Source organism: Canis aureus, chromosome 11, assembly GCF_053574225.1.
Source record: "Canis aureus isolate CA01 chromosome 11, VMU_Caureus_v.1.0, whole genome shotgun sequence".
Lineage (NCBI taxonomy): Eukaryota > Metazoa > Chordata > Mammalia > Carnivora > Canidae > Canis > Canis aureus.
The window spans coordinates 58,827,358-58,839,542 of record NC_135621.1 but is presented as its reverse complement, the minus strand read 5'-3'; the positions used below and the strand labels follow the sequence as shown (position 1 = coordinate 58,839,542).

Below are 12,185 nucleotides of genomic sequence, written 5' to 3'. Positions count from 1 at the left end.
TTATGTAACCTCAGTATCACTATGACTTCATAAATTTATATTGACAAAGTACTTTTTTCTAATCTACCATCTGTTTCTACAGTGACACTTAACCTAATGTGCCCTGTATAGTGTCCCTCTACTATAAGATTCAATTAGGGCCAAAATTTATTTTAGGTGTCATGTTTTTGTCTCTTTTTATCTCTTAAATTTCCACTATTTATCTCTTAGGACATAGGCCCTTCCCCCTCTCTCTTTTTAATAGAACATCCTAATTTGTGTTCGTTTCCAGTTTTTCAGTGATTAGATTGAGGTAATCGATTCATGGCCAAAATGAAGATATTGTGGTACCTCTTACCCTTCTTATGGTATCATATCTGAAGTTACCCATTATTCAGAAGTCCTTCTTTGATGAGGTTAATTTTCACCATCTGGTTAAGGTGGTCCCTCATTTTCTTACTATATAATTTCTTTCTTTTCTTCTTCCCTTACAGCTAATAAGCAGTCTAATGGATGACATTTCAAGACTATGCAAATATCTTGCTCCCCATCAAAATTCCCTCCTAGATTTAGTGTCTATTGATGAATCTTGCTCAATTCTATCTTCATATTAGGCTGCAAAATGATAAATGTGGAGGGAGTGTTGGAATTGAAAAGTTATCAGTCATCCATGTCATTCTACTGTTAACAAGAGTCCTCCTTTCCCATGATTTAATTTGTTAGTTAATTACCAATATGGATTGATGAATTTCTTTTCCCCCCTAATGGTTTATAATTTGTTGCTGTACTTAATTACGTTGGTTGTAAATTGTCCCAGATTTCGAAGGGCTCTGTTCAAGTTGGCTCAAATATATGCAGCTATCCTTTTTTGGCGGGGGAGGGATGGAGAGAGAAGCACTTCTTATTTTCTAGCATAACAAAACGTAGGCTCATCTTATGTCTACTCTGTCCCAGCCCTGGAATCAGTCTTTTCTCAAAGGATCCCTGATTCTTTTTTAGTTAGGAATAGTATTAGAGATCAAGAGTGGGACTCTAGTTGTGCTCCTTGCCTCCATGAGCTCTCCCCTTTTAGCCTTTCAGTGGACAGACTGGGAAATGCTTGTATACATACATACAAATAAACATAAGCACATACACATTCTTGTATTTGAAATCATGAGTTCACATAGATCCTTCCAATTCCAATCCATTCCCAGAGATTCTTTCTTTTCATATTTGTATGCTCCAGCTATAGTGAGAACCCTGGCTGCTAACACTGCTAATACATTTACTCGTTCTGTTAATCCTTTAATATTTCTAAAGTAGTTTTCCATATGTGGGGATATTAAAATGAAGGTAACATTTTGCTTTCATGTGGACACTGAATAAATAACTATTTTGTGAACAACTGCTATGTATGTTGTTGGTAGGCTGTTGGTAAAGAAAGGTGCTAATGTCTCATCCAAACCACTGAGATCTTGACTTATTGATAGTGATTGCTTAATATATGTTTGTTGGTTGCTTGGTTTGCTAATAATGCACAGAATATTTTCTGTTTATAAATGAGTATAGGTTGTGTTTTGCTGACTTTTTGGAACTACTGGTGAATGAAGTGGAAACCACCAACAACTTGTTTACTCACTGTACTTAAACTAAGTGATATCTAAGAATAAAATAGTGTTGCCATTTTAATAAAGGACTCACTTTAAAAGGGCCCATTTATCTAGGTAAAAAATTAAAAATTATTCTTTGCCAATTTATATATGCTTGTTAAATGTGTTCATGAATAAGAGCTTTCTTTAAATAGTGCTAATGACTTAAAACATTTTTGTTACATTAAGAATTTACTATATAGCCTTTGACATTTCTCAGTAAAGCATTATAAATATTAAGGTTTGGTATTTTGGTTAAAATACATTTTTAGTGAGCATATTTAGGACACTTTGATAATTCTTAGTTGGACTATGATTATGATGCTGAGTAGTTAATCTGATAAAAGTGAGAAATTTAAGTACCTTGAAAAATTAAAATGCTTAATTTAACAAATTGAATAGAAATAATCTTTAACTGGAAACTCTTAGTTTAAATTTAAATTTATAATATAGTTAAATTAGAGACAAAGAATAAAAGAATCGATTTTATTTACTTAAACATAACTTGAACAAATGTCAAAATAATGGGGATTTATTTAGTGCTTACTATGGGCTCAATACAGATTGAAAATAATTATGAAATATGTCCATAAAATATAAGGTTGAAAGAACTGCTTTTAGGGCATCTTATAGACCTGACGTAACACTGGCTTTATCAGTGATTAGCTGTATGACCTTGGGCAGGTGTTTTAATCTATTTGAGCTTCAGTACTTTCACTAGGCAGAATTTGTCTGAAGGACCTGCTGTCAGTAAAGCCAGACCAACAGTGCATGAAACAATCTGCAATAGTACATGTTCATTGTACAAATTTGAGAAGTAGAGAAAATTATTGAGATGAAAAATTTTGTAATCATATTGCCCAGACATAATAATTGTTGGAATATACTCTTCTGGCCTGTTTTCTATGCATATGGATACTTTATAATGAAGTGAAAAGAAAACAAGTGTTTTGCCACATTTGGATCATAGTCTATACATTGTTTATAGCTTTAAAAATATTAGCAGTATCTTATATAATGCTGTCATTTCCATGTCATCATTCTGCATGATTTTTTTAATGTCTAGTGTTCCTTGGTATTGTGTATAGCTAGCTTGCTATTGTTGAATTCCTAAATGGTTTCTGACTTCTTAATTTATAAATAATGCTGTTATTAACCTCCTTACATTTAAATATGTTTTACATATCTGAGTTATTCTTTTCCATAAATTACTAGAAATAAACCCTAGGTAAATGAGTGAACATTTTTAAGAATTTTGACAAAAATTGGCTATCAGAAAAGTTGTGCTAATTTTTCCCCCTCTAAAAGAGTAAGAAAACACCCATTTCTCTATCACCAACAATTGATACTATTTTTTGCTTAGGTAATACTTGCACATTATACAAAATTCAAAGAGCACAATTACAGTAAGTCTTCTGTCTCAACTAGTCACCTTATTCTCCCTCAGACTCCTGTTCTGACTTATTTCTTTGGTATTTTCCCAGACATTTTGTATTTGGCACTTAAAAACAAACAAAAAAGTTTGATAGGTTGAAGTGGTATCTTGCAGTTTTGATCTTTGCTTATTAGTGAAAGTTAACATGCATGTTCCATGTATCTTGACTATTTTTATTTCTTTTGTGAATTGCCTGTTCATACCCTTTGCCCATTTTTAAATTTAGATGTTCATCTGTTTCTGTGAGAATTCTTTATACAAGGATGCAACCTCCTCTTATGTTACAGTTTTCAGAACAATTTTAATTTACATTTTAGTGGACATTTTCAGTTTTCACATAGGAAGATATGTATAAACGTAGTATTTTATTTTTATACTTTATTCTTAGCTATTTAAAATTGATTTTTATTTCTGGTCAGAAATAACTTTATCCCACATGCTTTCTTGGTGGTGGAGTTGTTTTCCTATTGCCATCATTTTCTGATCTCTAGTTTCCTAGTATCAGGCAGAAAAAGCCAAAAAAATGAACACAGTTTTTGTGGAATTGCATGCCCAGAATTAGACAATCTACTGTATGGGTGTTGGTGCCATCTAGTGTTGTATGTAGAAAATAGGTCTGTGGCATGCTCTATAATTGACTATATGGAATAAATTCAGAAGACTAGAGAAACTTAGTGAATTGTAGATATTTGCTTTACATTAACAAATAACTTTAAAAATGACTTTATAAAAAGATTTTGACACATTGTACTGAGTCAAATGCTTGAATCATTTTATTTTAAACATTATATAATGACCTTAGAGATTCTCCCAAACTTGTGTATTTGGGTAAAGATTTACAGGTTTTAAAAGATCTGTTCAGAGCCTAGGGACTATTTAATTTTTTGATTCTGAATTTAAAAATGCTTTGGATCTTTTGGAATTTGTATATTTATTTTAGATTACAATACATGAAGGCAGCACTTATTTAGTTATTATTGAGTAGCATCACTTTCAATTTCTTTATGGATTTTAGTATTTGTTTTTAGTGACTTAATATGAAATTATTTATAGATTTTAAAATACTCATTTTTCTGCCATTTGAACTTGCATTTTCATTCATTTTCTAGACAAGTCTTTTTCCATGTTTTCAGATTCAATTTAATAGTTAATGTTGAAGTGCTATAATTTAGTCCATAGAGGGCATTATATTACAGCATATGGTATTGAACAGCTTTGTTAAGACTTCAGTAATGAGACATATGTTTAATTTTATATATTTGTATAGCCCAGAATAATTAAATTTTGAAATAAGTTTGAAACTCCTGTGTAACTATAATTGTTTCTTCATTAAAAAAAAAAAAAAGAATCGTGTTTTCTGTTTCCAGAAAGTAGAAATTTTTAACTATCAAGAGTTGCATACTAGCAATCCCCAAATTAGAGAGTAACACTTTAAATCTGTATGGCCTCTTATTCATTTATTTGCCTTGATTTCTAAACATTATAAGGAAAATAAAAACTTGAATTTTTCTGGGGTTCAGAAGTTAAGGAAGAAAAGAAATGGGAAAGGAGGAATATTAAATATCTTGGGGAGGCTGGCTGGAGTGGACTTACGTATTGCTGCTTGTTCCAAAATACAGTATTCAGTCTGAAATCCTGTCACTTAGACACACACACACACACACACACACACACACACACATGCACGCACTTACACTCTTCCTTTCTCTATAACCTCATAAATTTTTTTATTCTTCAGTAGGAATTGACTTAATTGTATGCTTTTCCTACTAAGGTTAAATAAGCTGAGAAATGAGTTTTGATTTGAGATATGAGGAAAAGAGAAATCTAGAGTATTTTAGAGCATTAACCCTTTGGAAAGGAGTTAGGGTTATGCTTGGGGAGGTTTTCTTTTTCTTTCTTTTTTTTTTGTCATGATTTGTGCACTGGGGATGTGGATATTGAGGAGTGGGACATTGCCAAACATGAACTTTGGAAAATTTATTTCAAAAGTTCTGTTTAAGGTAATTTTGTGTGTTTAAAAAGGGGATTGTCTTCCCACCCCTCCACCTCCTTTATACAGTAGAATTTAAAATTAAACTGTACTTTTATTTACTTGCATTGTAAATAAAGGAATCTTCTGTGGTCCCCTCCTTAGGAAGTCTTTACTTTTAATGGAAAATAGGTTCCTGTCCCAAATAATCAAAGTGCTGTTTTACAAGTTGAAATATTTCCATTTGAAAATTTTCCTTGAAAGCATTTAAAAAAATAAATAAATATTTGAAGGAAAACAAAATAAATGAAGGTAAGTTTTTAACAGATGTATATGTCCTTTATTTGTCTGTTATGTTGGGATTTAATGTGGAGTAGGACCTATAAACTATCCATATATAAATTTTCCTGAGCCTGGAGTATAATGGAACTGTGTAGTGCTACTGTGTACCAAAGCACAATCATTTGTCTGTGTGTGCACATGCATGCACATGCACATTTGCATGCATTTAGAGAGATATTGGGTTATTCCATAGAATTGAATGGCTTAATATGTGGGCTTTCTTAAATGTGTTTTATGTACCTTATCTCCTACTAGTTTGATTGTTACTCACAGCATAATAATAGTGTTAAATAGCTAGGACCTATATAGGGCTTACTTTTCTGTCAGGGGCTGTCTTAAGCCCTTTTGCTTAGCTAATTCATTTGATTCTCATTAAAAGCATGGCTCATATGGCTTTGTTTTTAACAGATTTGTATCAAGTTTAAAAATAAGTACTTTTTTTTTTTGCTCAGCTAGCCAAACTTAAAATAACCCTTTTAAAACTTTTTAGAAAGAAACGAGCAAAATGTCAACTGATTTATGAGTTAGTTTTTCCTGCAAACTTAATAATTGCAAAAACCCTAAAAATTAAAGAGTTAGGTATTAGGATGTAAAATAGGGCTCCTATTTTTACTTTTTAATCTGCCAGGGGAGCTTTTAAGTGTATTTAATGTTTAGATGAATGGTTATTATTATTGTGCATTCTTGCTCTCTGAGACTAGTTTTAAATGTTATGAATCAAAATCAAGTACCAGCAGATGTGAATAGTATAAATTGTAAATACCTTTGTCTCTAGAAGTCTTTTTCCCCCCTGTCCTTTTTTTTATAGTAATCTCTGACTTGAAAGCAGTGTTTTGGAGTGCTTTATTCTAATGCTAAAGTATTTACATGTCTTTAGTTTCGAGGGATTTTTTGTTACAGATAGTATTTTGGAAATATTTTATACTTAACTGGATAGTTTGAGGTTTTAAACTGTTGTTTGGAGAAGCCAGATTTTTTCATCCATGGTGTGACTTGGCAACAGGGTTCTCAAGTACCACATTATACGTGGGTCCAATGAATAAAATTTTAAGTTAGATATTAACTTTTGAGCTTAGTAGAATAGTAGACTTTCTTTAAAAATTGCTTCACTTGGGACCCCGAGGTGCTCAGCGGTTTAGCGCCTGCCTTCAGCCCAGGGCATGATCCCCGGGTCCTGGTATTGAGTCCTACATCGGGCTCGCCAGAGGGAGCCTGCTTCTCCCTCTGCCTATGTCTCTGCCTCTCTCTCTCTGTGTCTCTCATGAATAAATAAATGAAATCTTTTAAAAATAATAAAAATAAAAATTGCTTTACTTTATTTATGTATGGAGTTAAAAGGCAGATAGGTAAAGAACTGAGTCATTGACCAGGCCACTTCTGATTCTAAGGATTTTGCAGTTTTTTTGCAAGTTCCAGAAAATATTGTACCAATTTCAATGTAGCTATATCATCTTAAGAAGTATGTACTTTTGTACATGGGCCATTTATAATACATCATATTACACACCTCAGAATATTTTAATTGATTCGTCATTACATATTGCCTTGGTTAAATGCATCAGTTGAACCCGTTATGGTACATTAGTAAAGACCCAATATTCTGCACTGGAATGAATGCCAGTTTTAGGAAGTTGAACAAAAATTTTGGAAGTTCTGTACATAGATATGTTTTTGTATTTATCAGTAAAGTTTTGCTTTGGTCTTAAATCATTTTCCCAAGGCAAATGATATAATTAGCTCATGAATATTTCTCTTTCAGCTAAGAGTCTATTAATAGTTCCTGCAGTAATGTTTAATAGGTATTTTTTGAAAGATTCAGTTGTAGCAGGTGGTGATTAGGAATAAATGTATATTTTAATTTTAAGTCTCTGGATTTCCATAATTGTAACAGAAGAAGAAATAGCATTACCTTAGAAAGATGAGATTGCTGAGATTGAATAAAGCCTTTTTTTCTTTTGAAGTAGCATATATTCAGTAAATATTAATATAATAATTTGACTTCGTGATTCTCATACTCACAACTCATAAGGCTGCAAAATATTGAATGCTTTAAGCCTTAATGAACTCAGGAGAAAGTAAGAGATTCAGCATTTCCCAGGCTTGAAATTTAAGCTATTATCCTTCTTTGGATCAGTCCATTTTTATCTTATTAGGTAACTGTTGATTTTAGAGTTTTCAATGAAACTGAAAATCAGCAGCTTAATTCACTCATCTATGAAAAGAAAAAAAAATTACATATAGCTGTAAGTGCATTTCAAATATATTCAGTGGTTAACTCTGACAAAAGAACAGTCCTCTTTTCTTTCCTTTCTTTGGTTGCCTACCCCATCCCCCTGCAAAAGTGGCTCTCTTTGGTATGAGCAACAAGCAAAGGACTAGAACAATAAACACATAGGAGGAAGGCGGTAGTGCCTGAGTATTAGTAGCCTAGTTACAGATTGCACTGCGTCAGACTCTTCCACACCCAGAAGACGTCAGGTGACTTCAGTCCTGCTGCAGTTGTGCAGCAGGGACTGCAGACTTCGGTTGAGGAAACGGATATTTCATGTCTCACAGGGTAGATTTGTGCAGTTACAGCTTTTCTGTTGGTATGCATAATTGATAATTGCATCTGGAGGGCAGATCGTGACAAGAGATGGACTGTCAGAAGAAAAATTGGAAGGATAAGGGTATATCTGCTTTTTAATCTTCTATTCAGTTTTTTTATGTGACCAATAATCTATTTCTATGAATAAGCTTTGCAATTTTAGATATATCTTGGACTGAAAATGAAGCCTGAGAAAGCTTTGAAAGTAAAGATTAAAACAGCTATTTCATATGTTTTTATATTTGGTTGTGTACGAGAAAATGTCACGCTCTCTGTTTCACTGGCATTGGGTTTAGGCTTCGCAGTCCTATCCTTGATTAGGTACTGTTCTTTAATCTTGTATGTTGTAAACGGTATGGTTTTAACTTATTTTATCTGTTGGTCACTTTGGCGCAATAAATCCGCATAGCTATCTTTGTATTACATAATGGCATATTTTCTGTGACTAAGTTTTTTTTTTTTTTTAAAGCTGATTTGGTATAGTTGAAATTCTATCCAAGATTTGTAGGTAGCAGAATACTGCGTTTGCAGTTAAGCTTATTTCTTCTTGGAAATCTGATTGAACCTTTAAAGTCATTACCAGTCACCCTTTAAGTAGTTTATATTTTTGTATATCTTGAAATCATTAATGTATACATGGTCGTTTTAAATGCATGTCTATATTTAAGTCTCTAACCTTTGTCCTTGTAATAACCAATCAGTGATCTTGATCCCCTTTCCTCCCCCTTGATAGCCCAGCAGATCCTTTCAAGTCTCAGTGGGTCATTGTGTAAGAATTTAAGCCCATAAGTGCTAAAATGTTTACTGTAATGAATATTTTATGTAGATGGTTAAATGTGCTGTTTTTTTTTTTTTTTTTTTTTAAGAGAAGTTGGTAGGCTTCTATTTGGACCACTTGTAATAAATTGTCTTAAAAATTATTAGAGCTATTTTAAGTAGTCCAAGTAGATATTACAAGTTTTTTTTTCTGGGCACATTCAAGTTTTATAGTTTTTAAAAAATGTTATTTCCTTCTATAGTAGAGTTGTTAGCAGAATTTGTGATAATGTTTCTAAAAACAAGCTAATTATGTGAAGCTAATTATAATAATTTAAAAAATTGGTTCAATAAAGAAATGTGGGTAAAAGGTGAGTTTGAGATTGAGTTCCCATTGAGACAAAGATTTTTATAGTTATAATATAAAGAATAGAAAATAATACAGCTTTGGATTTTTACCCTTATGGTTTCTTTATATGTGAATTTGATGAAAAGAAGGATTTTTATTTTTTCATCCTTCTGACCATGAGTATTACAAAATGAAAGGTGAATTGATGCACTAGTTTTTGATAATTAAAATTGATAGTAGTGATAATAATACAAATAAAACAAGCTTTAAAAAATAGGTAAAAAAGTTACATCAGGGTCTACTCTGCAGATACTAAGGTTCTGTATTAATAATTTAAATCTTAGATTATTTAATAACATTTTAAATTATTTACTTGCTGAACTAATGTAGGGATATTTTGAGACAGAAGAAATTAAGATCCAGTATAGCCCATATTATGCCAGAGATTTATTTTGATTATTTTTAGGCACTAAGTATAAAATCACATTTACTCTTGGATATCTCTGGGGAGTTTCACATTGTATGTTAAATGGAGTGGCCTAATATTTTAGTGCTTGTCTTTGGTTTTTTTTGCTTGGTACCTATTTTTCTGATTCATTGGTGAAGTTATATTTTAGTATTTGTCAGCAGCTAATTTTAATGTTGTAGATTACAGATTATGACTTAAATGGAAATCACTGAGAAGGCAAAGCTACCATGGAGTGAGTTTTTCCCCATTTTATGAGGAAATGAGTTTTTTGTTGTTGTTTTTTTTTTCGTTTTATGAGAAGTGTGTGATGGTAGAGGAAAGAATCAAATCTAGGCTCTGGGTTTATAAAAAAAAAATACTTAGGCCCCTATTTTTTTTTCCTACTTTTCCTCCCTGCCTTAAATGCCATGGTTGAAACACAATCCATCATCTAATGATGGTGGAGTATAATAGTGTAACATAAGTGAGAACTATTCTGATTTCAGTGTTTTAAAAAGTTTGAGGTTTTGTTTTTTTGCTGATTAACTAGTGTTTAAGACATTTTATCTTTCAGGCTAAGACCAGGAATAATTTATATTCTTTTAGATGTTTTTTATCCTTGATTTTCCATTCTTAGCGTAATGAGAACAAGTGAAATCCACATATTACTGGAGTATTGGGGTTATATAGAAAGCATTTGAAGAGCTTAGAATAGGAAGGTTTGGAGGTTTGATATAACCTCTAAACAAGATATAAGTATATAACAAGGTTATAGTTTATAACCTATAAACAAGCTCTACAGTGAGTAGAGCTTTTTGGATAGAACCAGAGTATAAGGTAGCAGTTAAAAGATCAGATTGATATGGTCAGAGAATATAGAAGATTAGAAGATTTGTAAGATCTAGGTCAGGTTTTCTCTAACTTCCCTGAAGAGGAGAATCACCTAGGGCTTCTTAAATATGCAGATTCCCGTGAGCGGACTCAGACCTACCAAATCGGAATTTATAGCAGAAGGGCCTGGCAATCTGTGTATTAAAAATCTTGGTGTCATTCATGTTATTATCAGGCAAATTTAGGAAATACTGATGTAGGTTTTCAAGATTCCAGTCTGGTGACTTAATATTGGCCAGAGTAAGAAACTTACCTTTTTTGGTCTTCATTCAGTTTCCTCATTTGTGTGATTTTTAGGCTTCCAATTTTAAGCTTCTCTTAGTTTTATGAGAAGATTCCCTGGACCAGATTGCAGAGGACATTGACTTTTGGATTTTACCAGGAAGGAAATAAAGAGCTTTTGGAAGTTTTAAAGTCAGGAATGATAAAATGATAGGTTTGAGAGACTGGTTTGGGGTGCTTTATAAGATAAATTTGAGAAGAACTTAGAGGCAGAAGTTAGTATTTGTGCCCATACTTAAAGCAAATAATGCCTAAAGTTGGCCTGAAATAAGAATGAAAGGGAAGTGACAGATTTGAGAAACTCAAGTAAGTAGTACTTGACATTTGGCATAAATCTGTGGGACTAGAGTGAGGAGGGCCTCAAAGGACAACATGAAATTTCAGTCGGAGTGGAACACTGGCAGTGCTAGTGCTTTTTTTGTATCAGTAGAAATAGAAATGATGCCAAGTTCGGTTTAAGAAGCTTCAAATTTGAAGTGACTATATAGAACTTCTGTGAAGCTCAGAGAAATAAAGAATTGGGAATTGAATGGTTAAATAGTACAGAGGAGCTGTTTAATATTAAGATTGAGAAATGGTTGTGGACCCCGTGGAATTTTAGGAACCTGTGCAACACCGTCTATTATTACAGTGCTTTCTGAATTTGGCAGTTAACGTGCTGTACATGACCTTTGAGAGGAGTTTCTGTAGGATGGCGACAGAAATGTTTCTGGCATTAAAATTCAGTTTGATTATATCTTAAGACAAACTGCCTTTGGCCCATTTCTGGAGCATACTTTTTTGCAAAGATTCTTGTAGGCCCCTTGGTCTTTACTTTTGATAAGCCACCAGCAATTTCTTTGGAGGCTTAAGGTTACTGAATATGGATATAGTTATACATGCATACTGACATTCAGGTAGAGAGGAGCAGGGGTCTTGCTGCGTGAAATGCCTCATTTACTTCTTGGGAAAGCCCAAAAATACCTCGAGAAAGAACTTTGGCATTATTCAATTTTGAGCCCTGTTTGGAGGAAGGCCTTTACTTTCAGTTCTAGACTTAGTTGAAACGTGATGTTTAGGCATTCAGTGGATATTTCTTCTAGATCTTGGTTTAGCTGCACAACACTATATATACATACATACATACATACATAAATGTATATACATTTGTTGTAGGAAGTTGAGGCTTCTTGAAGACTAAAACTATTGCTTTACATGGAGTGGTTTTGTTTGGTTATATTAATTTTAGTGGTGTGTGTGTGTATATGTTGGGGGGGTCATATGGTACCTTTTGTTCTATAATCTTTCACTAAATGGGGAAATAGCCTTTTATTTTTAAATATTCTACATTGTTTTAATGATTAGTATTCTAAGTGTGTACAGTTAATCCCATCTAAATATTTGTTATTCCTAATGTTTTTGCAAGTATAAACGATGCTAAAATGACTATAGTGAATATAAATCTTTGTTTTTATCCATAATTATTTCCAAATTGTTGGGTTTTATAGTATTTAGGTTTTTGGTTCATGGTACA

General features: G+C 32.6%; 1 protein-coding gene across 4 annotated transcripts in view; it reads left to right on the top strand.

Moving 5' to 3' along the window:
- RTN4 (reticulon 4) overlaps positions 1–12,185 on the top strand; it is a 70,799-nt gene that overhangs the window by 27,912 nt on the left and 30,702 nt on the right. The window contains exon 1 of one of the 4 annotated variants that reach the window (XM_077915415.1): positions 7,785–8,028. The exons of the other annotated variants lie outside the window; for them this stretch is intronic. Within the exon in view, the coding sequence (XP_077771541.1) occupies positions 7,995–8,028 (34 nt within the window). The 5' untranslated portion in view covers positions 7,785–7,994. Of the gene's footprint in view, positions 1–7,784; positions 8,029–12,185 lie in introns of those variants that run through there. 4 annotated transcript variants of the gene reach the window in all.